The 27394-nt window shown below is 49.4% G+C and overlaps 2 protein-coding genes and 1 long non-coding RNA gene across 4 annotated transcripts in view; 2 read left to right on the top strand and 1 right to left on the bottom strand.

Annotated features, from left to right (window-relative positions):
• LOC310835891 overlaps nt 1-4542 on the bottom strand; it is a 162551-nt gene extending 158009 nt beyond the window's left edge. Inside the window, exon 1 of the long non-coding RNA XR_014559770.1 lies at nt 4369-4542. This is a non-coding gene — a long non-coding RNA (uncharacterized lncRNA). The remainder of the gene's footprint in view (nt 1-4368) is intronic.
• TEKTIP1 (tektin bundle interacting protein 1) overlaps nt 1-27394 on the top strand; it is a 209428-nt gene that overhangs the window by 87915 nt on the left and 94119 nt on the right. The gene's annotated exons all lie outside the window — the stretch shown is intronic.
• Nucleotides 146-16320, top strand: CACTIN (cactin, spliceosome C complex subunit). 2 transcript variants are annotated; one of them, XR_014559709.1, is made up of 11 exons: nt 146-428; nt 1964-2447; nt 5326-5421; nt 8473-8618; nt 9567-9729; nt 10416-10530; nt 11084-11276; nt 12619-12750; nt 13954-14228; nt 15134-15907; nt 15952-16320. XR_014559709.1 is itself a non-coding variant. In XM_083720349.1 (10 exons), exons 1-10 carry the CDS (start codon nt 319-321, stop codon nt 15622-15624), a joined length of 2205 nt encoding a protein of 734 aa, XP_083576475.1. In that variant the 5' UTR covers nt 146-318; the 3' UTR covers nt 15625-16320. The 2 variants fall into 2 exon arrangements, 1 of the variants encoding a protein (XP_083576475.1); XM_083720349.1 differs by having other exon boundaries at nt 15134-16320.

Below are 27394 nucleotides of genomic sequence, written 5' to 3'. Positions count from 1 at the left end.
CAAGGTAGGGCAAGCTGCATGGAACAATCATGGGTGTGTCTACACTAGTGCCTGATCAATAATTAAATCTTTCCCTCCCTCACCCTCGCAGCACGCGACCCCTAAGCAGCCCCCACAAGGACACATCAGGTGGTGTGTTTTTTTTAAGGGTGGGGTGGGCGTGAATTGTTAGGTGGGCGGGAGATTCCCCTTCCCTGCTCAGGCGCCGCAGAGGCCAGCCCCGACGCGCGACGCCGCCGAAGAAGGACCCCACTCCCTGCGCCCGCCCTCAAACAGGCCGGAAGTGCCCGGAGTCGTGGGGGCAGGCCTAGAGTGGCCATGGGCTCCAGGTCCCGGTCCAGGGAACGGCGCCGGAGGAGAAGCCGGTCCAGATCCGAGGAGCGGGAGAGGAGGAGGCAGAGGAGGAGGAGGAGAGAGCGGGGTGGAAGGTGAGCGGGGAAGCCCGGCGGGGCGCGGCCCTGGGGACCATAGAGTCTCCGGACCATAGAGTTCGCCCGGGGTAGAGCGGTTGTTGTTTTTCCTCCCCTATTGAAAGCTATAGGGGATTCTATAGGGTGTTAAGCGGACTTAAAATGTGGGGAAGGGGCTTAAGCCCCCCCCCCAAGCCGCTTCTCTTGCTAGGTTTCGGTGTGCCTTTGGCTCAAGGGGGCAAATAGTAAGGTGGCAAGAGTGCTCCTGAGCATGTCAAAAGTGCCCTGCAGCTGGTTCAGGCCAAAAGTGGGGGGGGGGGCTGGCTATCATAGTTCAGCATCCCAGCAGCTGCCCCCGAGGGGAATCCACAAGCAGGAACCGCCTGGTGTGAGGTGTTCACAAAGTAAAGGAAGGATTGAACTCTGATGAATAAGAATACAGAGTTCAATAAGAATACAGAGTTCAACAAAGGTCCGTATAGTTCAAGCTCTGGTTTTCCCAGTAGTGATGTATGGAAGTGAGAGCTGGACCATCAAGAATGGATGCTTTTGAGTTCTGGTGCTGGAGGAGACTCTTGAGAGTCCCATGGACTGCAAGAAGATCAAACCTCTCCATTCGGAAGGAAATCAGCCCTGAGTGCTCACTGGAAGGACAGATCCTGAAGCTGAGGCTCCAAGACTTTGGCCACCTCAGGAGAAGAGAAGACTCCCTGGAAAAGACCCTGATGTTGGGAAAGATGGAGGGTGCAAGGAGAAGGGGACGACAGAGGCTGAGATGGTGGGACAGTGTTCTCGAAACTCCCAGCATGAATTTGACCAAACTGCAGAAGGCAGTGGAAGACAGTGCCGCTTCTATGACACTGTCCCACCATCTCGTCCTCCGTTGTCCCCTTCTCCTTGTGCCCTCCATCTTTCCCAACATCAGTGTTTATACTACATTTTTAAAGATTTGCCTTGAGAGAGTCTTTGAACTTCTTTTGTTGACCACCAGCATTACGCTTTCCATTCTTAAGTTTGGAATAGAGTAGTTATAATGATATATAATTATATATAATACCAGAACACTTACTTTTGGGTTTGCAGTGTTTGGGTTCCAAGTTGTTTGAGCATCAAGACCTTTTAGAACGAAGGTACCACTGAAAAAATGCACTGGGTATATGTAGAAACTAGAAGAGTTTGGATTTGATATCCTGCTTTATCACTACCCGAAGGAGTCTCAAAGCGGCTAACATTCTCCTTTCCCTTCCTCCCCCACAACAAACACTCTGTGGGGTGAGTGGGGCTGAGAGACTTCAGAGAAGTGTGACTGGCCCAAGGTCACCCAGCAGCTGCATGTGGAGGAGCGGAGACGCAAACCCAGTTCCCCAGATTGCGAGTCCACCGCTCTTAACCACTACACCACACTGGCTCTTGTACAAATGTTTAAAGTTTTCTGCTCATTCCTCTGCCCCCTTTTGCTTCCAACCCTCGGGGGGGGGGGGGAGGTGGCTACCTCTGGCCGGAGTTCTGCCCCTCTCTTTCGCTCTCAAATCAAAATTTCTCTCTTTCCTTAGCTCGGAGGATGAGAGCCAGAAATGGCAGAAGAAGAAAGAAAAAAACGAGGAACGACATGCGAAGAGGCACAAGAAGCGACGTTCTCGCGGCCGCTCCCCGAGCTCGGATTCCTCGCCGGAGAGGCGAGGACGCAGCAGCGAGAGGAGGGGGAAGAGGACCCGGAAGCGCTCTGGGTCCCGATCCTCCGTGTCCTCAGTGACGTCGCCTTCGCCGTCCCGCTCGCAGAGCTCTCGGGGGGACCTGGGCGAGGAACTGAGCCTCCAGGAACGTTTGCAGCTGAAAGACGACAAGAAAAAACAGAAGGAGATGGTTAAGGCTCTGGAGACCCCGGAGGAGAAGAGGGCTCGGCGGCTGGCCAAGAAGGAAGCGAAGGAGCGCAAGAAGCGTGAGAAGATGGGCTGGGGGGAAGAGTACATGGGGTACACCAACACCGACAACCCCTTTGGGGATAACAACCTTCTGGGAGCCTTCATCTGGAGCAAGGTGAGTTTCGGACCGCTGTCGGCAGCCCGGGATGTTGGCACTGTAGCCAAGAGGTCAATGTGGAAGCGGTGGATTTGATTAGGGGTGATATGATAGCCATCTTCAAATATATAAAATGATGTCACATAGAGGAGGGAGAAAGGTTGTTTTCTGCTGCTCCAGAGAAGCGGACACGGAGCAATGGTCCCAAACTACAAGAAAGAAGATTCCACCTAAACATTAGGAAGAACTTCCTGACAGTAAGAGCTGTTGGACAGTGGAATTTGCTGCCAAGGAGTGTGGTGGAGTCTCCTTCTTTGGAGGTCTTTAAGCAGAGGCTTGACAACCATATGTCAGGAGTGCTCTGATGGTGTTTCCTGCTTGGCAGGGGGTTGGACTCGATGGCCCTTGGGGTCTCTTCCAACTCTATGATTCTATGATTTACCGTATTTTTCATTCTATAGGACGCACCCGACCATAGGACGCACCTTGTTTTAAAGGGGGAGAACAAGAAAAAAAAAATCTCCCCCTCTCTGCGCAGCGCCCCTTCAGTGAAGCGGCAGGAGGGGCTGCGCAGAGAGGGGGAGAATTTTTCCCCCCTTGTTCTCCCCCTATAAAACAAGGTGCCGCTTAAGGTGCGTTCAGTCGCCTTCAGGCAGCTACCTTGGAAGCCTAGAGAGTGAGAGGGGTCGGTGTGCAGTGACCCCTCTCACTCTCCAGGCTTCAGTGAAGGCAACCTGAAGCCTCCGGAGCGTTCTCCGGAGGCTTCAGGTTCCTTTCGACCTGCTCTTTGGGGCTGGTGGGGGGAAGCCCACCTCCAGCCCCAAAGAGCAGGTTGGGGAGCAGCAACAAGTCAAAACAGAAAGCGGGGCTTCTTTAGCCCCACGCAACCTCTCCGGCAGGGAGAGGCTGTGCGCGGCTATGGCAATACCCCCACCTCCTGCAAAAACCCACAGGAGCCGCGCACCCTTTAAGGAGCGCACGGCTCCTGCGGGCTTTTCTACGAGGAGAGAGAAGGGACTGACTGGCCGCGTCATTCCCTTCTCCCTCCTGAAGAAAAGCCCGCAAGAGCCGCTCGGAGCTTGTGTGCAGCTTTTGGGGGCTTTTCCTGCCTGCCTCCCCCCTGCATTCGCTCCGTAGGACGCACACACATTTCCCCTTCATTTTTGGAGGGGGAAAAGTGTGTCCTATAGAGTGAAAAATACGGTAAATGGAATAGATTCAAATCATGATTTAAACCACTCGTCAGTTAGACTTCATTTACCGTATTTTTCGTTCCATAAGTCACAATTTTTCCTTCCTAAAAAGTAAGGGGAAATGTCTGTGCGTCTTACGGAGCGAATGCGTGGTCCCTGGAGCCGAATTGCCCAGGGGCGAAAAGCAGATAGTGCAATGGCGCAGAAATGTGGTTACAAAGCACGGATCCACATGGGCTCTCAGAATTTTTGCATTGGGCTCCCCCAAACTCACCGTCAAATCACATGTCTGTGGCCCCAGCATGAACCACAAAAATCATGCATCCACTGTTTCGTTCTGAATATTTTTTTTCTTGTTTTTCTCTAAAAACTAGTTGCGTCTTAAGGAGCGACAAATACGGTAAATCTTCTTTTTAAACAGACAGACTCATTCTTGCTGGTACCATCTTAACATTCGCGACAAAGGTGAAGGTTTCGTTTTTTGGACGGATAAATTTTCAGAGTAGTTTTTGCAGTTCTGTCGAAAATGACTGATTTGGTTGCGCTGTTAAGAAATACGTAAGGCGGATAATTATGAAATTGGTGTTGAAGTTTAATAAGTGGGCTGTTTATGTTTGGACAACTTTTTTGCTGTGCTTTATTGGAAGGAGAAAAACAACAATTTCCTTAACAACAATTTTAACAATTTATTTAACTAGAGCAATAACATTATAGCCGTCCTCGGTGACTGACTCAGTTCCTTCCACTCAAATTGGCTCTAATAATGATAATAATAATTTATTATTTATACCCCGCCCATCTGGCTGGGCTTCCCCAGCCACACCGGGCGGCTTCCCACAAAATATTTAAATACTGCAATACATCAAACACTAGAAGCTTCCCTAAACAGGGCTGCCTTCAGGTGTCTTCTAAAAGTCTGATAGTTGTTGTTCTCTTTGACATCTGATGGGAGGGCGTTCCACAGGACGGGTGCCACCATCGAGAAGGCCCTCTGCCTGGTTCCCTGTAACTTCGCTTCTCGCAGGGAGGGAACCGCCAGAAGGCCCTCGGAGCTGGACCTCAGCGTCCAGGTAGAACGATGGGGGTGGAGACGCTCCTTCAGATATACTGGACCGAGGCCGTTTAGGGCTTTAAAGGTACTGGGAGCCAATGTAGGTCTTTCAGGACCGGTGTTCTGTGGTCTCGGCGGCTGCTCCCAGTCACCAGTCTGGCTGCCGCATTCTGGATTAGTTGTAGTTTCCGTGTCACCTTCAAAGGTAGCCCCATGTAGAGCGCATGGCAGTAGTCCAAGCGGGAGATAACTAGAGCATGCAACACTCCGGCAAGACAGTCCGCAGGCAGGGAGGGTCTCATCCTGCGTACCAGATGGAGCTGCCCTGGACACAGAATTGACCTGCGCCTCCTTGGACAGCTGTGAGTCCAAAATGATCCCCAGGCTGCACACCTGGTCATTCGGAGGCCCAGTCACCCCATTCAGGACCAGGGAGTCCTCCATCAGTACCAAGGAGTAAAAGGCTCTTCAGGGGCTAAAAACCTCCCCTTCTGTGCTGATTGGGCAGCTGCGAGTTCGAGTCCAGCAGTTTCTGGAGGGGTTCAGGTTTATCGTTCCTGATCTAAGAAGAGGCATTCCTCTCGGGAAAGGAACGCCTCCTTTGAATGTTAAAACGTTTTTCTCTCTGCCTTGATTTTATTTATCATCTCAGGCTCTGGAGAAGAAGGGGATCGGCCACTTGGAGGAGAAGGAGTTAAAAGACCGGAACAAACGGATCCAGGAGGAAAACCGACTGGAGCTTCAGAAGGTAAGAGCCAAAGTAGCACTGAGCTGGGGGAGGGTTTCTCTGGGCATGCACAGAGTGCCTGTGCCTTAGAGATGAAGCCCCGGTGCCGCAAAAAGGAGAGGACCGTCAGGGTCTAGAAGATCTGAGCTGCAGGTTTGTTTGACCCTTGGGGAATTGACCGGTAATTCAGATTTTGATTGCCTGCTGAATCTGCCCCTCTCCTTTGAACTTGGATTTAGGTGCTTTGTGGGCAGTTAACTCTCGTTTTTGCTTTGTACATATGTACTTAAACTGAGATCAGTTTTCTTGTTGGTAATAATAATAATAATTTATTATTTATACCCCGCCCATCTGGCTGGGCTTCCCCAGCCACTCTGGGCGGCTCCCAACAGAATATTAAAATACGGTAATGCATCAAACATTAAAAGCTTCCCTAAAGAGGGCTGCCTTCAGATGTCTTCTGAAAGTCTGGTAGTTGTTGTTCTCTTTGACATCTGGTGGGAGGGCGTTCCACAGGGCGGGTGCCCCCACCAAGAAGGCCCTTTGCCTGGTTCCCTGTAACTTGGCTTCTCGCAGGGAGGGAACCGCCAGAAGGTCCTCGGGAGATGGACCCAGGTGTCCGGGCTGGACGATGGGGGTGGAGACGCTCCTTCAGGTATACTGAGCCGAGGCCGTTTAGGGCTTTATATGTCAGCACCAACACTTTGAATTGTGCTCGGAAACGTACTGGGAGCCAATGTAGGGTTTTCAGGACCGGTGTTATGTGGTCTCGGCGGCCGCTCCCAGTCCCCAGTCTAGCTGCCGCGTTCTGGATTAGTTGTAGTTTCCGGGTCACCTTCAAAGGTAGCCCCACGTAGAGCGCATTGCAGTAGTCCAAGCGGGATATAACCAGAGCATGCACCACTCTGGCCAGACAGTCCGCGGGCAGGGAGGGTGGCATCCTGCGTACCAGATGGAGCTGCCCTGGACACGGATTTTACCTGCGCCTCCATGGACAGCTGTGAGTCCAAAATGACCCCCAGGCTGCGCACCTGGTCCTTCAGGGGCACAGTGACCCCATTCAGGACCAGGGAGTCCTCCACACCCACCCGCCCCCTGTCCCCCCAAAACAGTCCTTCTGTCTTGTCAGGATTCAACCTCAGTCTCAATCTGCTGATGCTTTTTTTTTTTTTAAAAAAAAATAATATTAAGCAATTTCAGCATAACAATTTATCAACCGTATAATCACATACATTATTTCCCCCCTTTCCCCCCACTTCCTCACTCCCCCCCACCAGAGACCTCCCTCAGCTCCTCCTCTCTGACTTCTCTGCACATATTATTCTCTGCATTTTATAAAGTCATACATATCCTTACCTTATCTATCTATCACGTTATCAACCAATAAATTTGTGTTATGTTAATTCAAAACCTGCCAAGGAGTCCAGTTCATTTTGTTACCTTTTTAGATCATTTGTAAAAAGCTCCCGTTCTTCCTTAAAGTCACAGTTGTCCTTGTCCCGCAGTTTGTATGTTGATTTAGCCAACTCTGCATAAATTCAAAACCAACCAAAAACGAATCAGCGATTCGAGTTGGCAAATTGCTGGTTCTTTTCTGGTCAGTTTTGAATTTACGGGCGTGTTCTGCGTTTTGCATATTTGTATATCCAGCGCTCTGTTGTTTGATATTTTGAGTGTTTGCCGCAGGGCTGCTTTGGGTACAGCACATAAGTAAACACACACACACACTGGGTCATCTCTCTGTGGTAAAGGGACCCCTGACCATTAGGTCCAGTCATGACCAACTCTGGGGTTGCAGCGCTCATCTCGCTTTATTGACCGAGGGAGCCGGCGTACAGCTTCCGGGTCATGCGGCCAGCAGGACTAAGCCGCTTCTGGCGAACCAGAGCAGCGCACGGAAATGCCGTTTACCTTCTCGCCGGAGCAGTACCTATTTATCTACTAGCACTTTGAGGTGCTTTCGAATTGCTAGGTTGGCAGGAGCAGGGACCGAGCAACGGGAGCTCACCCTGTTGCGGGGATTCAAACCTAGTCACGGGGATTCAAAGTCCTAGGCTCAGTGGTTTAACCCACAGCACCACCTGCGTCCCTAAAGGTAAAGGTACCCCTGACCATTAGGTCTAGTAGTGGCCGACTCTGGGATTGTGGCACTCATCTCGCTTTTCTGGCCGAGGGAACCGGCGTACAGCTTCCGGGTCATGTGGCCAGCAGGACTAAGCCGCTTCTGGCGAACCAGAGCAGTGCAAGGAAACACCGTTTACCTTCCCGCCGGAGCGGTACCTATTTATCTGCTTGCACTTTGACGTTCTTTCGAACTGCTAGTTGGCAGGAGCAGGGACTAAGCAACTGGAGCTCACCCCGTCATTGCGGGGATTCGAACCACTGACCTTCTGATCGGCAAGTCTTAGTCTCTGTGGTTTAACCCACAGCGCCACCCGCGTCCCCTCTCTCTGTGGTAGCTTATCTTAAAGTTTTGAGTGTCTGCATGCTCACCGCATTTATAAATTTCAAATGTATTGTTCTACATTGTTTTAAATGTTTGCTTTCCTTCTGGGATTGTACCCCCAAGTGTGTTTTATCAGCTGGTCTCCGACCGTAATAAATCACTGTATTTTTTGCTCTATAAGGCTCACTTTTTCCCTCCTAAAAAGTAAGGGGAAATGTGTGTGCATCTTATAATAATAATAATAATAATAATAATAATAATAATAATAATAATAATAAATTTTATTTATATCCCGCCCTCCCCAGCTGAAGCCGGGCTCAGGGCGGCTAACAATAATCAAATAATCAAACAATCAAATAGTCACACATTCAAAAATATGGAGCGAATGCAGGCTGCGCAGCTATCCCAGAAGCCAGAACAGCAAGAGGGATTGCTGCTTTCACTGCGCAGCGATCCCTCTTGCTGTTCTGGCTTCTGAGATTCAGAATATTTTTTTTCTTGTTTTCCTCCTCCAAAAACTAGGTGCGTCTTGTGGTCTGGTGCGTCTTATAGAGCGAAGAACACGGTCTCTATCTATCGCACACACATCATCCGAACACCCCTCGTTCTCGGGTCTCTCTTTGCAGGTGAAGCAGTTGCGCTTGGAGCGGGAGCGCGAGAAGGCCATGCGCGAGCAAGAGCTGGAGATGCTTCAGCGGGAAAAGGAGGCGGAACATTTCAAGACGTGGGAGGAGCAAGAGGACAACTTCCACCTGCAGCAGGCGAAGTTGCGGTAAGCGAGGGAAGTGGGAAAGGGTGAGGGTTTCAGGGATGCCAGAGGCTGGGAGACTCCAAGTCATCCTGAGAGACAGTGTGGTGTAGTGGTTAGGAGCGGTAGTCTCGTAATCTGTTGAACCAGGTTCGATTCCCCGCTCCTCCACCTGCAGTTGCTGGGTGACCTTGGGCCAGTCACACTTCTCTGAAGTCTCTCAGCCCCACTCACCTCACAGAGTGTTTGTTGTGGGGGAGGAAGGGAAAGGAGAATGTCAGCCGCTTTGAGACTCCTTTGGGTAGTGATAAAGCGGGATATCAAATCCAAACTCTTCTTCTTCTTGAAAGAAACAGAAAAGACGATTGTAGCTTTAAGAACTGTTTCTGCGAGTGGTTTTCAAGGCTGATTAGGTATAGAAGGTGATGTGTACAAAAGGAGATGTTGCAGTTTGAATTTGCCTGCAAAAGAGAAGACCCACATGCTTTTAATAATAATAATAATAATAATAATAATAATAATAATAATAATAATACAGTGGATGTTTGGGTTGCAAATGTGATCCATGTGGGAGGGCCTCATCCTGCAGGGCTCTTTTTCTGAGCTCAGGCAATAATAATAATAATAATAATAATAATAATAATAATAATAATAATTTATTAATTATACCCCGCCCATCTGGCTGGGTTTCCCCAGCCACTCTGAGTGGCTTCCAACAGAACACTAAAATACAATAACCTATTAAACATTAAAAGCTTCCCTAAACATTAAAAGGGACGCGGTGGCACTTTCGCAACCCCAGAGTCAGCTACAACTGGACCTAATGGTCAGGGGTCCCTTTACCTTTAAACATTAAAAGCTTTGTGTATGTAACTTTGTAAGGTTGTAAATAAAACTTTTGCTTGAGTATTCTACATCCTTCAGCCTGACCTCGTCTCCTTCGTGTTCTCCCCCCCCCCTGCCCCCCCGCAGCTCCAAGATTCGCATCCGAGACGGGCGGGCCAAGCCCATCGACCTCCTGGCCAAATACATCAGCGCCGAGGACGACGACCTGGCAGTGGAGATGCATGAGCCCTACACTTTCCTGAACGGCCTCACCGTCTCGGACATGGAAGACCTGCTGGAAGACATTCAGGTAGGGCTGCTATTCCCATGCAGCGTAGCGATTTTCGCATTCCCCACCCCGCCCTAAACGATATAAAACAGGAATAATGTATAAAACGTGAGTAATGTATTGAACCACAGTTCAAGAAGGACACTGGCAAACTGGAACGTGTCCAGAGGAGGGCAACCAAAATGGTCAAAGGCCTGGAAACGATGCCTTATGAGGAATGGCTAAGGGAGCTGGGCATGTTTAGCCTGGAGAAGAGGAGGTTAAGGGGTGATATGATAGCCATGTTCAAATATATAAAAGGATGTCACATAGAGGAGGGAGAAAGGTTGTTTTCTGCTGCTCCAGAGAAGCGGAAACAGAGCAATGGATCCAAACTACAAGAAAGAAGATTCCACCTCAACATTAGGAAGAACTTCCTGACAGTAAGAGCTGTTGGACAGTGGAATTTGCTGCCAAGGAGTGTGGTGGAGTCTCCTTCTTTGGAGGTCTTGAAGCAGAGGCTTGACAAGCATATGTCAGGAGTGCTCTGATGGTGTTTCCTGCTTGGCAGGGGGTTGGACTCGATGGCCCTTGTGGTCTCTTCCAACTCTATGATTCTATGAATCTATTTGTGGGGTGCAGGTGTCAAGAAAATCATTTCCACCCCCCACCCCCCCAGGCCTGAAATGAGTCCAGAGCCTCAGCTGTTTCCCCCCTCTCTTTTCCAGGTTTACATGGAGCTGGAACAAGGGAAAAATGTGGATTTCTGGAGAGACATGACCATCATCACTGAGGATGAAATCGCTAAGCTCCGCAAATTAGAGGCTTCTGGGAAAGGGCCAGGTAGGTGTGAATTGAAGCATCGGAGGGCCTGCCTTGCTTGTGGAACAAAAATGTGTGCTCTGATTCGCCAGAAGCGGCTTAGTCCTGCTGGCCACATGACCCGGAAGCTGTACGCCGGCTCCCTTGGCCAGTAAAGCGAGATGAGCGCCGCAACCCCAGAGTCGGCCACGACTAGACCTAATGGTCAGGGATCCCTTTATCTTTATGGGAGTATATTGTATTTAAAAATGGGGTATCAGAGTTTTTAGGGGGCTAACCAGGTTGGGATAGCTGGGATAGCAGGCTTGTTGGGTTTTGAATGTCTTATGTAGATTTTTCAATTTCGTTGTTCTGTGTGGGACAATGACAATAAAGATTATCGTATCGTATCGAGAGAAAGAGCTGTTGTGTGAATGGATAGGGAGCCCACAGTTCTTCAGCTCGACTTGGGGGTTGGAACAACATTAGGCAAAATTCAGGATTCGCACCCAACTCCTCGGCCGGGGAGGCGGCGAGAGTCCTGGGCCCCCTCTCCTCTGCTGATGGCATCTTCCTCCCCTCCTACGTCCTGCAGGCGAGCGCCGCGAAGGGGTTAACGCTTCAGTCAGCTCCGACGTGCAGTCCGTCTTCAAAGGCAAGACCTACAACCAGTTGCAGGTGATCTACCAGGGCATTGAGGGCAAGATCCTGGCCGGAGGACCCAACCTGGACATTGGTTACTGGGAGAGTCTCTTGCAACAGCTGAAAGCCTATATGGCCCGGGCAAGGTGAGTGGATCACCCTGATCGGATCACCTTCCCACAGCGGCGGCCTAATTTCTGACCGTAACTTTTTAAAAATACTGTGGCCCCTTGGTTCTCAAACTCGATCCATTCCGGAAGTCCGTTCCAAAGCCAAAGCGTTCCAAAACCAAGACGCGCTGCTTTCCCGTAGAAAGTAAGGCGAAACGGATTAATCCGTCCCAGACTTTTAAAAACAACCCCTAAAAATTGGGACGCGGGTGGCGCTGCGGGTTAAACCACAGAGCCTAGGGCTTGCCAATCAGAAGGTCGGCGGTTCGAATCCCCGCAATGACGGGGTGAGTTCCCATTGCTCGGTCCCTGCTCCTGCCCACCTAGCAGTTCGGAAGCACGTCAAAGTGCAAGTAGATAAATAGGTACCACTCCGGCGGGAAGGTAAACGGCGTTTCCGTGCGCTGCTCTGGTTCACCAGAAGCGGCTTAGTCCTGCTGGCCACATGACCCGGAAGCTGTACGCTGGCTCCCTCGGCCAGTAAAGTGAGATGAGCGCCGCAACCCCAGAGTCGGCCACGACTGGACCTAATGGTCAGGGGTCCCTTTACCTTTACATATACCCAGGGGTCTCAGGGCTATTCACAGAATAAAATCAAGATACAAAACCACAGAAATCTGCCTTTACCTTTAATATCCAGATTGGCTGGGGAGGCCCAGCTAGATGGGCGGGGTAGTAGTAATAATAATAGTAATAATAATAATAATAATACAGTGGTGCCTCGCAAAACGAAAAGAATCCGTTCCGTGAGTCTCTTCGTCTTGCGGTTTTTTCATCTTGCGAAGCAAGCCCATTAGCGGATTAGCGCTATTAGCGGGCTTAGCGAATCAGCTGTTAAGCGGCTTAGCGGATCAGCTGTTAAGCGGCTTAGCAGATCAGCTGATAAGCGGCTTAGCGGATCAGATGTTAAGCGGCTTAGCAGATCAGCTGATAAGCGCCTTAGCGGATCAGCTTTTAAGCGGCTTAGCAGATCAGCTGATAAGCGGCTTAGCGGCTTAGGAAAAAGGGGGTGGGAGGAAAAAAACCCCGCAGGAACTCGCAAGACATTTTTGTCTTGCGAAGCAAGCCCATAGGGAAATTCGTTTTGCGAAGCACCTCCAAAACAGAAAACCCTTTTGTCTAGCGGGTTTTCTGTCTTGCGAGGCATTCGTCTTGCGGGACACCACTGTAATGGTCTGGGGTCCCATTATCTTTGCCTTTCAGTTTGAAGACTTTCAGATAAATATTCTGTTATTTTCTACGTTTCTCAGGGATAACAAGTGTGGGTAGATCAACGTGTATCTTGAGCTTTTCCTTGCGTTTTCTCCTTCTCTCCCAGGCTGAGGGAGCGGCACCAGGACGTCCTCCGCCAAAAACTCTACAAGCTGAAGCAGGAACAAGGAGTCGAGAGCGAGCCCCTCTTCCCCATCATTAAGAAGGAGTCTTCGCCCCCAGGAGGCTGCAGCAGCAGGTGAGCTGGGTTTGGGGAGCTCTCAGGACCAATGTAGGTCTCTCAGGACTGGTGTTATGTGGTCTCAGTGCCACCACCGAGAAGGCTCTCTGCCTGGTTCCCTGTAACCTCGTTTCTCGCATTGAGGAAACCACCAGAAGGCCCTCGGAGCTGGACCTCAGTGTCTGGGCTGAACGATGGGAGTGGAGACGCTCCTTCAGGTCTACTGGGCCAAGACCATTTAGGGCTTGAAAGGTCAGCACCAACCCTTTGAATTGTGCTGGGAGCCAATGTAGGTCTTTCAGGACCAGGGTTATGTGGTTTCCACTCCCAGTCCCCAGTCTAGTTGCCGCATTCTGCATTAGTTCAAGTTTCCAGGTCACCTTCAAAGGCAGCCCCACGGAGAGTGCATGGCAGTAGTCCAAGCGGGAGATAACCAGAGCATGCACCACTTTGGTGAGACAGTCTGCAGGCAGGGAGGGTCTCATCCTGTGTACCAGATGGAGCTGCCCTGGACACAGAATTGACCTGCGCCTCCATTGACAGCTGTGAGTCCAAAATGACCCCCAGGCTACCCACCCATCTGTCTGGTTTTTCCCAGCCACTCTGGGCGGCTCCCAACAGAATATTAAAACACAAGAAAACATCAAACATGAAACAGTTCCCTAAACAGGGCTGCCTTCAGGTGTCTTCTAAAAGTCAGGTAGTTGTTTATTTCCTTCACATCTGAAGGGAGGGTGTTCCACAGGGCGGGTGCCACCACCGAGAAGGCCCTCTGCCTGGTTCCCTTTAACCTCACTTCTTGCAGGGAGGGAACCGCCAGAAGGCCCTCGGAGCTGGACCTCAGTGTCCTGGCTGGACAATGGGGGTGGAGAAGCTCCTTCAGATATGCTGGGCATTTAGGGCTTTCAAGGTCAGCACCAACACTTTGAATTGTGCTCGGAAACGTCCTGGGAGCCAATGTAGGCCTTTCAGGACCAGTGTTATGTGGTCTCGGCGGCAGCTCCCAGTCCCCAGTCTGGCTGCCGCATTCTGCATTAGTTGCAGTTTCCGGGTTTCCTTCAAAGGTAGCCCCACGGAGAGCGCATGGCAGTAGTGCAAGCGGGAGATAACCAGAGCATGCACCACTCTGGGGAGACAGTGCACAAGCAGGGTGGGTCTTGGATGGAGCTGGAAGAAAGCTTAGAGCTGAAGGAAGGCAACTTCCCTCTTCCCTTTCTGCAGGCTAGAGCCGGAGGACAGTGCTCAGGCGCAGCCCAGCACCTCTTCAGCTGAGCCCGGGGGCGCCGAGCCCGAATCGGAGGCCAAGGCGGAGGGAGATGGCGAGGCGGTTCTGATGGAGGAAGACCTCATCCAACAGAGCTTGGATGACTACGACGCCGGCAAGTACAGCCCCCGTCTGCTGACGTCCCACGAGCTGCCCTTCGACGCCCACGTGGTGGAGGCCGACGAGGACTTCCAGCGGCTCCTGCTCTCCCGACAGCAGCTCCAGGTCACAGGTAGGAGGGGAAGGGGGCTGAGGTGGGCTCTGGGGCGCGTCAAAGGGCTTGGCTTGGCGCCGCGGGGGGCAGCTGCCCTGCGGAGCTTGTTTTCTAAAAGCAAAAAGCTCAGGAGTCTCTTCCTGGCCTCAGGTCTCTTCTCAGGCCACGCCCTCTTTCCTCAAGCCACGCCCTCTGGGCAGCCAGCGCCCTTTGCTCGAGGCCACACCCCTTTCTTTAAACCACACCCCTCATGGCCACACCTTTCCTTAAACCACACCCCTCCCTGCAGGCTGCACACCCTTTTTTTGAGGCCACACCACTTTCTTTAAACCACACCCTTCTCCACAAGCCACACCCCCTCCTTAGCCCACAGCCGCTCCCTGCAGGCCACACCCACCTTCCTTAAACCACACCCCCTCTCTGCACACCACACGTTCGTTTCCTGAGGCCACACCCCTTTCTTTAAACCACACCCTTCTCTGCAAGCCACACCCCCTCCTTAGCCCACAGCCGCTCCCTGCAGGCCACACCCACCTTCCTTAAACCACACCCCCTCTCTGCACGCCACACGTTCGTTTCCCGAGGGCACACCCCTTTCTTTAAACCACACCCTTCTCTGCAAGCCACACCCCCTCCTTAGCCCACAGTCGCTCCCTGCAGGCCACACCCACTTCCTTAAACCACACCCCCTCTTTGCGGGCCACACGCCCTTTCTCGAGGCCACGCCCCTTTCCCTTATGCCACACCCCTCCATCCACGCTCCTTTTCCTCAAACCACACCCTTTCCCTTAAGCCCCGCCCTCCCTCAGGCCCCCACCCTTTTCCTCCTCAACATCCATTGGCAGGGAGTTCCAAAGTCTAGCCGCTGCCACGCTAGACGCCCGAATCCTCGCAAACCCGCTGCCCTCTCTGTCCCTCCCTAGGCGACGCCAGCGAGAGCGCAGAGGACATCTTCTTCCGCCGCGCCAAGGAGGGCATGGGGGCGGACGAGGCCCAGTTCAGTGTAGAGATGCCACTCACGGGCAAGGCCTACCTGTGGGCCGACAAGTACCGTCCCCGCAAGCCCCGATTCTTCAACCGCGTCCACACCGGGTTCGAGTGGAACAAGTACAACCAGACGCACTACGACTTCGACAACCCGCCCCCCAAAATCGTCCAGGGCTACAAATTCAACATCTTCTACCCGGACCTCATCAACAAGCGCTCCACGCCGGAGTACTTCCTGGAGGCCTGTCCGGACAACAAAGACTTCGCCACCCTTCGCTTCCACGCCGGACCGCCCTACGAAGACATCGCCTTCAAGATCGTCAACCGGGAGTGGGAATACTCCCACCGCCACGGCTTCCGCTGCCAGTTCGCCAACGGCATCTTCCAGCTCTGGTTCCACTTCAAGCGCTACCGCTACCGGCGGTGAGGGCGGGGGGCTCCCTCCATGCCCCCCCCGGCCAGCGGAAGGGGCTCATCCCCGCGCCGAAACCGGCTGTGTGGCCGCAATCCGCCGAGATGTCCAACTTCTGCGCTGATTGCTGGGCGGCAGGGACCCCCGTTTTTCCGTTACGGTTTTAGGGGCCGCCGACACCCCTCTAGATGTTGTGGGGTTCCGGCCCCCGGCAATTCCTGACCGTCTGGATTCCAGAGCCCCCTATTTTCCTCCGTTTCTGCTTTTAAGGGGCGCTCCCATCTCTCCAGAGGCGATAGCGAGGGATATGGGATTTCCCCGTCCCGAGAAGAGGCACCCAAGTCGGGAATTCCTTTTCCGAAAAGAGTCACCCTCCCATCATTCCGTAAGGAATTCTCCTTTTGGAAACAGGACTGGAGAATATGCACCTGGTCTCCCATCTTTCCCCAAAATCGGCAGGTGTTCCCCATCCTCTTTGCAGACACAAACAATAACCCCCGACTCTTTCTCTCTCTGTGTAGATTCCTACGACACCGAACGGATCCGTTTGCCGGGCATAGATTACGTCTGTTTGTTATTTTCTCAAGCAGGGCAGCGATGGCTTTGTGTACATTTACTTAGCGGTGCCAAATCACCCTTTCGTATAACCGTTCTCCCAGCGGCTCTCTCCGGAGAGTGCTGTCCCGGCACAATAAAATTTTTTAGATGGTCCGAGCTGTCCTTTGCCATCCTTTGCAAACTCTTGTCGATGGGAGCGTATCAATTTTGAGCGGGGCAAGAGGAGCAGATCTGCCGGGGAGAGTTGCTGGACTCCCAGTTCCCGTCAGAAGGTAAAGGTAAAGGGACCCCTGACCGTTAGGTCCAGTCGTGGCCGACTCTGGGGTTGCGGCACTCATCTCGCATTATTGGCCGAGAGAGCCAGCTTACAGCTTCCTGGGTCATGTGGCCAGCAGGACTAAGCCGCTTCTGGCGAACCAGAGCAGCGCACGGAAACGCCCTTTACCTTCCCGCCGGAGCGGTACCTATTTATCTACTTGCACTTTGAGATGCTTTCGAACTGCTAGGTGGGCAAGAGCAGGGACCGAGCAACGGGAGCTCACCCCGTCATTGCGGGGATTCGAACCGCCGACCTTCTGATTGGCAATTCCTAGGCTCTGTGGTTTAACCCACAGCACCACCCACGTGAGATGTTAAGGGCTGTGAAACAGAAGATGGGATTATTCCCCTTTCTTGCCTTCTGAATCCTCTGGTTTGGGTTCGCGCCCTCCGGAACAGTCGTGACTGGAGCTCAAAGATGCATTTGCAGCTTGGGTGAAAAGATTTGGGGTGTGGTGAGGAGAATGGCCTAGAGAGCACATTCTGAGTGCCTGGTAAAGGTAATAATTTTATTACAGTAGTACCTCGGTTTAAGTACTTAATTCGTTCCGGAGGTCTGTTCTTAACCTGAAACTGTTCTTAATCTGAAGCACCACTTTAGCTAATGGGGCCTCCCGCTGCTGCCGCACGATCTCTGTTCTCATCCTGAAGCAAAGTACTTAACCCGAGGTACTATTTCTGGGTTAGCAGAGTCTGTAACCTGAAGGGTCTGTAACCCGAGGTACCACTGTAATCATATTAAGATTAATTTATTATTTATACCCCGCCCATCTGGCTGGGTTTCCCCAGCCGCTCTGGGCGGCTCCCAACAGAATATTAAAAACACAATAAAAAAAAATTAAAATTTCCCCAAACAGGGCTGCCTTCAGATGCCTTCTAAAAGCCAGATAGTTGTTTATTTCCTTGATATCTGAATGGAGGGTGTTCCACAGGGTGGGTGCCACCACCGAGAAGGCCCTCTGCCTGCTTCCCTGTAACTTCGCTTCTCGCAGGGAGGGAACCGCCAGAAGGCCCTCGGAGGTGGACCTCCCTGTCCTGGATGAACGATGGGGGTGGAGATGCTCCTTCAGGCATACTGGGCCATTTAGGGCTTTCAAGGTAAGCATCAACACTTTTAATTGTGCTCAGAAACGTCCTGGGTGCCAATGAAGGTCTTTCAGGACTGGTGTTATGCGGTCTCGACGGCCGCTCCCAGTCCCCAGACTGGCTGCCACATTCTGCATTAATTGCAGTGTCCGGGTCACCTTCAGAGCTAGCCCCACGTAGAGCGCATGGCAGTAGTCCAAGCGGGAGATAACCAGAGCATGCACCACTCTGCCAGACAGTCCGCGGGCAGGGAGGGACTCATCCTGCGTACCAGATGGAGCTGCTCTGGACGCAGAATTCACCTGCGCCTCCATGGACAGCTGTGAGTCCAGAATGACTCCCAGGCTGCGCACCTGGCCCTTCGGGGGCACAGTTACCCCATTCAGGGACAGGGAGTCCTCCACACCTGCCAGCCCCGTCCCCCCAAAACAGTCCTTCTGTCTTGTCAGGATTCAACCTCAATCTGTTAGCCGCCTTCCATCCTCCGTATTTGAGGGCCATCCTGGGGCCGGAGATTCCTCACCCATGGTCAAGAAACTTGTTTTGTAGTTGACCTAACGGATGTCGAGGGTGGAATTACAGATGTCCTAAATGAACAAGGGATGACTTCATCGGTTCTTTTGCAATCTGTGATTATTATTATTATTTGGAGGGGGGGGGCGGAAGAGAACCGAACGCTGTAATGAGCAAGACATCAGATCCTCTTGATAAACAAATGCATAAGTCATAATTCCTTAATGGACTTACTGGAACTGCTCTCCAAATGTTAATTTGCAGTTTTGGGGAGGGGGGGGTTGATGCGTTTGAAACATTTTAAAGCTCTGATGAAGATGGGGCATGTTCCCAGTTTTTTCCCGTAAGCCTCATTGCATTTTCTCCGTGGGGTATTCCCCCCTCCCTCCTCAAAACAGCGTGATCTCTGGGGTGGGGGGGGGGGAGGACTGGGGAAGACATCCCCTTCTCCTTGCGCCCTCCATCTTTCCCAACATCAGGGTCTTTTCCCGGGAGTCTTCTCTTCTCCTGAGGTGGCCAAAGTCTTGGAGCCTCAGCTTCAGGATCTGTCCTTCCCGTGAGCACTCAGGGCTGATTTCCTGAAGAATGGAGAGGTTGGATCTTCTTGCAGTCCATGGGACTCTCAAGAGTCTCCTCCAGCACCAGAATTCAAAAGCATAAATTCTTCGGCCATCAGCCTTCTTTATGGTCCAGCTCTCAATTCCAGACATCACTACTGGGAAAACCATAGCTTGAACTATATGGACCTTTGTTGGCAAGGTGATGTCTCTGCTTTTTAAGACGCTGTCTAGGTTTGTCATTGCTTTTCTCCCAAGAAGCAGGCGTCTCTTAATTTCGTGGCCGCTGTCACCATCTGCAGTGATCATGGAACCCAAGAAAGTAAAATCTCTCGCTGCCTCTATTTCTTCCCCTTCTATTTGCCAGGAGGTGATGGGACCAGTGGCCATGATCTTCATTTTTTTGATGTTGAGCTTGGACCATATTTTGCGCTCTCCTCTTTCACCCTCATTAAAAGGTTCTTTAATTCCTCCTCACTTTCTGCCATCAAGGTTGTGTCATCTGCACATCTGAGGTTGTTGATATAAAAAGGCAAAGGGACCCCTGACCATTAGGTCCAGTCATGGCCAACTCTGGGTTGCGGCGCTCATCTTGCTTTATTGGCCGAGGGAGCCGGCGTACAGCTTCCGGGTCATGTGGCCAGCAGGACTAAGCCGCTTCTGGCGAACCAGAGCAGCGCACGGAAACGCCGTTTACCTTCCCACTGGAGTGGGACCTATTTATCTGCTTGCACTTTGACGTGCTTTCGAACTGCTAGGTTGGCAGGAGCAGGGACCGAGCAACGGGAGCTTACCCCGTCATTGCGGGGATTCGAACCGCCAACCTTCTGATCGGCAATTCCTAGGCTCTGTGGTTGATATACCGTAGTTTTCTTTTATTCTGTCGGCTTACCTCCCGGTTCTGTTGGCAAGGTGATGTCTCTGCTTTTTACCTTACTGGGCTGAGTTCTTGTGGGCTGAGCTGGCCCTGAAGGTCAACGATTCCCCCTTAATCTCTACTTTCCTTGCAAACAGCTGCCTCTGGCACACATGCTGGATATTTCCTGCAAAGCGTCTCTGCGTTTTCACCCCTCTGCCAATGCCACCCCCTCCAGAGCCTTGTTCCATTTAGCGATGGCCTCATTCCAGCTGCTTTTTCCCCTGCCCCATAGGGAACAAATAAACTCTGAGGCTGGTGCCAAGACCCCTACGAGATACGGCCCGAGGACGCCAGCAACCTCCCGCCGGGGATTCTTCTCGCACCGAGAGAAGCCGTTTTGTCTTTCATAATGCCTTTTCCCCCAAGCCCGGATTCCCAGAAGTGTGGGGGGCAAGGCGGTGGAGGTGTTAATAGAGAAATCTGAGGGCTCCCTTGGACAAAAAACAAGGACACCAGCCAGGAATATCAGAGCAAAACAGCAGCCAGTCGGCTTGGTCTTTATTGAAGACCCTCGAGACCGGACTCCCACCTGCCACAAGGTGGAACAAGATGGAAGCCCCAAACAAAAGAGAACCCAAACTTTTATCAGCTGCTAATCCCCATGTTGTTGTCGTTTAGTCGCATCCGACTCTTGGTGACCCCCTGGACCAGAGCACGCCAGGCACTTCTGTCTTCCACTGCCTCCCGCAGTTTGGTCAAATTCATGCTGGGAGCTTCGAGAACACTGTCCCACCATCTCGTCCTCCGTCGTCCTCTTCTCCTTCTGCCCTCCATCTTTCCCAGCATCAGGGTCTTTTCCAGGGAGTCTTCTCTTCTCCTGAGGTGGCCAAAGTCTTGGAGCCTCAGCTTCAGGATCTGTCCTTCCAGTGAGCACTCAGGGCTGATTTCCTTCCGAATGGAGAGGTTGGATCTTCTTGCAGTCCATGGGACTCTCAAGAGTCTCCTTCAGCATCAGAATTCAAAAGCAACAATTCTTCGACGATCAGCCTTCTTTATGGTCCAGCTCTCGCTTCCGTACATCACTACTGGGAAAACCATAGCTTTAACTATATGGACCTTTGTTGGCAAGGTGATGTCTCTACTTTTTAAGACGCTGCCTAGGTTTGTCATTGCTCTTCTCCCAACGAAAATAGGGACATCCTAAGTAAAAGAGGGACATTTCGGATACCAAAATAAACAGGTACCACTGCGGCGGGAAGGTAAACAGCGTTTCCATGCGCTCTGGTTTCTGTTCCGCGCCAGAAGCGGTTCAGTCCTGCTGGCCACACGACCCAGAAAGCTGGCAAGGTGATGTCTCTGCTTTTTAGGATGCTGTCTAGGTTTGTCATTGCTTTTCTCCCAAGAAGCAGGCGTCTCTTAATTTGGTGACTGCTGTCACCATCTGCAGTGATCATGACCCCCATGTTTGTTGTTGTTTAGTCGTTTAGTCGTGTCCGACTCTTCATGACCCCATGGACTAGAGCACACCAGGCCCTCCTGTCTTCCACTGCCTTCCGCAGTTTGCTCAAACTCATGCTGGTAGCTTCGAGAACACTGTCCAACCATCTCGTACTCTGTCGTCCCCTTCTCCTTGTGCCCTCCATCTTTCCCAACCATGTTACACCCCCCAAACTACATCACTCATACATCACGGTTACATCATGAAAGGGGAGGTCTGGTGGCCATAATTTGAGCTTCCTGGACCCTGCCCCATGGTTCCCCTTGCCCTCCACCAAACACCCATCAAGTGGAACAAAAGAGATATTCACATTTCCCTGTTTCCCAGCCAAGTTCATCACACCCTTTTGTCTTCATGTAGGTTTGTTATTTCTGGCATGGCTACCTGTCTGGCACTCAGGTATCAGGATGCCAGGAATTATCACTCAGGCCGAGGGGCTGCTGAGGAGCTGAGCTCACCTGTCTAGATGAATTTCTGAAGTTTCCCAGTGAGCCAGTATAGAGATACATTGATCAGTGAATTCTGACATTTGGTATCTTGCAGCAAAGGCCCTTTGAATAGATAGGAAGAAACTGTGATGAAATGTTTTGTGGGGACAAATCACAAAAGTCACACGCTCCCCAGAATCATCTGGAGGCACAAACCAGATGGGGAAGAATGTCTCTGCAACGGTTTGTGTGTGAGTGAGCAGTCTTGATACAGTGGTCCCTTGGTTCTCAAACTTAATCCTTTCCGGAAAGTCGATTCCAAAACCGAAGCGTTCCAAAACAAAGGCGCGCTGCTTTCCCCTAGAAAGTCATGCAAAACGGATTCATCCGTGCCAGGCTTTTAAGAACAACCCCTAAAACAGAAATTTATCCATGCCAGACTTTTAAAAGCAACCCTTAAGAGCAATTTAACGCGAATTTTACTCTCTAACGAGACCATTGATCTGTAAAATGAAAGCAATCATCAATGTGCTGTGCTATAAAATAAACAAGGCAGTATTGTAGATGATTAAAATTTAAATTATTTTTTTTTTCTTCCCTGCACTGATGATAGTCATTGTTTGCATAGGGGGCTTTTATCCGTTTCCGCAGTCGCACAGCCAATCAGTAGCTGAACTGGGTTCCACACAGTCGCAAAAAGAAATGAACCGAAAAAGCCTCAAAAACAGAAAGGCGAAATAAAGAGCAAAAAGGAAAGCGCCAAACTTAATCTGTTGCAGAAGTCCGTTTGACTTCCGAAATGTTCGGAAACCAAGGTATGGCTTCTGATTTGTGTAGGCACCAATAGCCGACAGCCACATCAGACCTTCGGCTTCTGAAAAATGTTTGAAAACCGGAACACTTTCTTGCGGGTTTTCAGAACCAAGTTTGAGAACCAAGATTTTCAGAACCGGGTTTGAGAACCAAGGTACCACTGTAGTAGTAATAATAATAATAATAATAATAATTCCAGTTACATATAGGTAGCCGTGTTGGTCTGCCATAGTCAAAACAAAATAAAAAAATTCCTTCCAGTAGCACCTTAAAGACCAACTAAGTTAGTTCTAGGTATGAGCTTTTGTGTGCTTTCTTCAGTGTATCTGAAGAAGTGTGCATGCACACGAAAGCTCATACCTAGAACTAACTTAGTTGGTCTTTAAGGTGCTACTGGAAGGAATTTTTTTTATTTTGTTTTTAATAATAATAATAATAATAATATCGCATTGCAAACTGATGTTCAGAACTTAGGATCAGGATGAGGAACTGAGATGGAAAAGTGGACTCATCCCTGAGATAGATCTGAAAATTAGCATATGCAAATGACGTGCATATTTGCATATTTGCGATCTTGAGTCTTTTAAGACCTATTAACCTTTACCTGTTAACTGCTGTGTGAGCAAATGGCTTTCAGACACGAAATCAGAGGTGTCCAAACTTTTTTCAAAGAGGGCCAGATTTATTTTACAACAGAGTTATTGAGCATTTTCCGGATTTCCCCCCAAAGTTGTTGACCTTTTTTTTACGATTGAAGCTGTTCTTTTAGGAATTTTTTACCCCAGGAAACAAACCAAATGAAACCGACCAGCGGGCCGGACTTTTAACATGCCTGCACTAAACCCCCCCAAAAAGGAAAGGAAAGTCCTTGCCTTCAGCCTTATTAAATCTAAAACAGACACGGCAGGAAAGGAAAGGGGATCTGGAGGGAGAAGGAAATCGGTCCGCTCAAGTTTGAGTTCTGAGCCGGACCATCTCTGCCTGTGAATTGTCAGCTTTTGTTTGCAGAGCATATATAGCTATGTGGTCAGACCGAAAAGCCGTGAAGGAGGGATCCGATTGCAGTTTTACAAGGTGGTTTCGCTTCTTCCATTTTTGACTCTGTTGAAAATCACCGGCAGCAGCCCAGGATCATGGAGAGTTCAACATCTTTATCAACGACTTGGATGTCGGACTCAAGGGCATCCTGATCAAATTTGCAGGTGACACCAAACTGGGAGGGGTGGCTAACACCCCAGAGGACAGGATCACACTTCAAAACGACCTTGACAGATTAGAGAACTGGGCCAAAACAAAGAAGATGAATTTTAACAGGGAGAAATGTAAAGTATTGCATTTGGGCAAAAAAAATGAGAGGCACAATTACAAGATGGGTGACACCTGGCTTGAGAGCAGGACATGTGAAAAGGATCTAGGAGTCTTGGTTGACCACAAACTTGACATGAGCCAACAGTGTGACGCGGCAGCTAAAAAAGCCAATGCAATTCTGGGCTGCATCAATAGGAGTATAGCATCTAGATCAAGGGAAGTAATAGTGCCACTGTATTCTGCTCTGGTCAGACCTCACCTGGAGTACTGTGTCCAGTTCTGGGCACCACAGTTCAAGAAGGACACTGACAAACTGGAACGTGTCCAGAGGAGGGCAACCAAAATGGTCAAAGGCCAGGAAACGATGCCTTATGAGGAACGGCTAAGGGAGCTGGGCATGTTTAGCCTGGAGAAGAGGAGGTTAAGGGGTGATATGATGGCCATGTTCAAGTATATAAAAGGATGTCACATAGAGGAGGGAGAAAGGTTGTTTTCTGCTGCTCCAGAGAAGCGGACACGGAGCAATGGCTCCAAACTACAAGAAAGAAGATTCCACCTCAACATTAGGAAGAACTTCCTGACAGTAAGAGCTGTTTGACAGTGGAATTTGCTGCCAAGGAGTGTGGTGGAGTCTCCTTCTTTGGAGGTCTTGAAGCAGAGGCTTGACAACCATATGTCAGGAGTGCTCTGATGGTGTTTCCTGCTTGGCAGGGGGTTGCACTCGATGGCCCTTGGGGTCTCTTCCAACTCTAGGATTCTATGAGAGTTATTGATCCTGCAGGGATCAATTGATTACAGATGTCACTGTGCTGAATTCTGGAGCTCAGCTTGTCAGAAAGAGCATATATATATATATATAATATATATATATATATATATGTAAGGTAAAGGGGACCCCTGACCATTAGGTCCAGTCGTGGCCGACTCTGGAGTTGCGGCACTCATCTCGCTTTACTGGCCGAGGGAGCCGGCGTACAGCTTCCGGGTCATGTAGCCAGCAGGACTAAGCCGCTTCTGGCGAACCAGAGCAACGCACGGAAACGCCATTTACCTTCCCGCTGGAGCGGTACCTATTTATCTACTTGCACTTTGAGGTGCTTTCAAACTGCTAAGTTGGCAGGAGCAGGGACCGAGCAACGGGAGCTCACCCCATTGCGGGGATTCGAACCGCCGACCTTCTGATCAGCAAGTCCTAGGCTCAGTGGTTTAACCCACAGCACCACCCGTGTCTCATATATATATATATTAACCAGCCTCATTTTCCTGCTTTGTTTTCATGCTACGATTCACTGAGCTGCATAGTTTTCTATCTCTGTTTTTCTTCGGCAGAACTGTCAAATCCGATGAAAGACACACAGCCGAGCCCCACAAAAGATGAAAGGGCTTTTGAAGAGTTATTATCCTCATGTCTGGCTCCACATGAGACAGCTTTTTATTTTCTATTCATCCCTGCATGTCAAGTTTCCAGACCTTATGGTAGCGAGAGAAAATGCTTAAAAGCATTTGTATATCAAGTTTCTAGACCTCATGGTTGTTTAAAGAAGCAGCAGCCTTTTCCTAATTTGTGATTATTGCAGTTCCCTGTGTTCTTTGGGGGCAAACTCTTTACTTTTAAATGTGCTTAAAACATCTGAGCTTTTCTGCAGGACTTATAATGTTCGACTCTCCTTTCCGGAGCAGAGGAAACGATTTGCAGACTGACCGGCTTTCCTGCAATTCCAGAATTCGAACCCACAACTAATTTTTTAATTGGTGAAATGAGAATGTAAAACTATAGTACACTAAGATAAATTATTAGGATAAAAACCAAGCTGGAAAGGATTTTCTGAAATATTTAATTGAACTAGAATACAAAAAAGGGAGGTGTGAGGAGGTCAGGGAAATAAGTAAATGAAAGACAAGACATGGAAAGAAGAAAATGTTTTTAATTGTTTTTATTTTTCTGTATTTTGTATTTTCTGCTCTCTTTTTTATTTCTTTCTTTTCTTTTCTCATTTTTGTAACTTTTTTGAAACTTTAATAAATATTATTTTTTTAAAAACCAACAGAATTTGAACTCACAGCTTCGCAGAGAATTGGCCTTGCCAACTGTGGTTTATTTGGGATGGCCAAACATGGGCAACGCAAGTTGTTTTTTTTCTGCTTTCTGCCCTTGCAAGATGACCTGTTTATTGAGAATTAGTCATGATTTGTTTGCAAGAGGATTAGAGGACAGCCAAGGAGCAGCGAATTTTGTTTTGCAGGGAACTGAGACGATGTTTTGGTGCAGCAAGTGTGATCCGACACATTTCCTGTCCCTCCAAACACTAAAAATTATTTGATTCTATTTGGCGACGTTTCTGATCGTTTCGTTCCTTCGCTTTGCCCGGGAAACAGATCGCCCAGGCGACGATAATGAAAAGAAACATCAAAATGCCCATCAAAATGACCGCATAATTGGCAAAACCGTGTTTTCAGCTAAAAATTAATTGTCAATTAAGCGAGGCCTGCGGGCAGGGGAATTTTATAGAGGGGTGGGGAAGGAAACGATTTGCCAAATGATGGGAACCTCAGCGATATGCTTTTGGGCGTTTTCTCTTGCAGATATGAGGCCTGGAAACGTGATATATGAATGCCTTTAGGCGTTTTTTCTTGCAGATATGAGGTCTGGAAACTTGATATATAAATACTTTTAAGCATTTTCTCTTCAACCATGAGGTCTGGAAACTTGATATATAAATTTTCCCTTGCAGCCATGAGGTCTAGAAACTTGATATACAAATGCTTTTAAGCATTTTCTCTTGCAGCCATGAGGTCTAGAAACTTGATATATGAATGCTTTTATGTGTTTTCCCTTGCAGCCATGAGGTCTGGAAACTTGATATGTGAATACTTTTAAACATTTTCTCTTGCAGCCATGAGGTCTGGAAACTTGATATATGAATGCTTTTAGGCATTTTCTCTTGCAACCAACCATGAGGTCTAGAAACTTGATATTTAGGCATTTTCTCTTGCAACCATGAGGTCTAGAAACTTGATATATGAAAACTTTAATGCATTTTCTCTTGCAGCCATGAGGTCTAGAAACTTGATATATGAATACTTTTAGGCATTTTCTCTTGCAACCATGAGGTCTGGAAACTTGATATATGAATACTTTTAGGTATTTTCTCTTGCAGTCATGAGGTCTAGAAACTTGATATATGAATACTTTTAGGCATTTTCTCTTGCAGTCATGAGGTCTAGAAACTTGATATATGAATACTTTTAGGCATTTTCTCTTGCAGTCATGAGGTCTAGAAACTTGATATATGAATACTTTTAGGCATTTTCTCTTGCTGTCATGAGGTCTAGAAACTTGATATATGAATACTTTTAGGCATTTTCTCTTGCAGTCATGAGGTCTAGAAACTTGATATACAAATGCTTTTAAGCATTTTCTCTTGCAACCATGAGGTCTAGAAACTTGATATACAAATGCTTTAAAGCATTTTCTCTTGCAGCCATGAGGTCTGGAAACTTTATATACGAATGCTTCTTTAGGCATTTTCTCTTGCAGCCATGAGGTCTAGAAACTTGATATATGAATGCGTTTAGGCTTTTTCTCTTGCAGATATGAGGTCTAGAAACTTGATATACAAATGCTTTAAAGCATTTTCTCTTGCAGCCATGAGGTCTGGAAACTTTATCTACGAATGCTTCTTTAGGCATTTTCTCTTGCAGCCATGAGGTCTAGAAACTTGATATATGAATGCGTTTAGGCTTTTTCTCTTGCAGATATGAGGTCTGGAAACTTGATATATGAATACTTTTAAGCATTTTCTCTTTTTCATTTGATATACGAATGCTTTTAGGCATTTTCTCTTGC

The sequence above is a fragment of the Podarcis gaigeae genome (assembly GCF_964106915.1).
Source record: "Podarcis gaigeae genome assembly, chromosome: 18".
In the NCBI taxonomy this organism is placed as follows: Eukaryota; Metazoa; Chordata; class Lepidosauria; order Squamata; family Lacertidae; genus Podarcis; species Podarcis gaigeae.
The sequence above is the reverse complement of the archived record's forward strand: the minus strand, read 5'-3'. Positions and strand labels throughout refer to the sequence as shown.

What these genes read in the sequence shown, in the direction of transcription:
- CACTIN (XM_083720349.1), top strand. Translation starts at nt 319, where the DNA reads ATGGGCTCCAGGTCCCGGTCCAGGGAACGGCGCCGGAGGAGAAGCCGG. An exon ending in CTGCAGCAGGCGAAGTTGCG is followed by an intron (nt 8,619 to 9,566) that starts GTAAGCGAGGGA and finishes GCCCCCCCGCAG; the next exon opens with CTCCAAGATTCGCATCCGAG. An exon ending in ACCTGCTGGAAGACATTCAG is followed by an intron (nt 9,730 to 10,415) that starts GTAGGGCTGCTA and finishes TCTCTTTTCCAG; the next exon opens with GTTTACATGGAGCTGGAACA.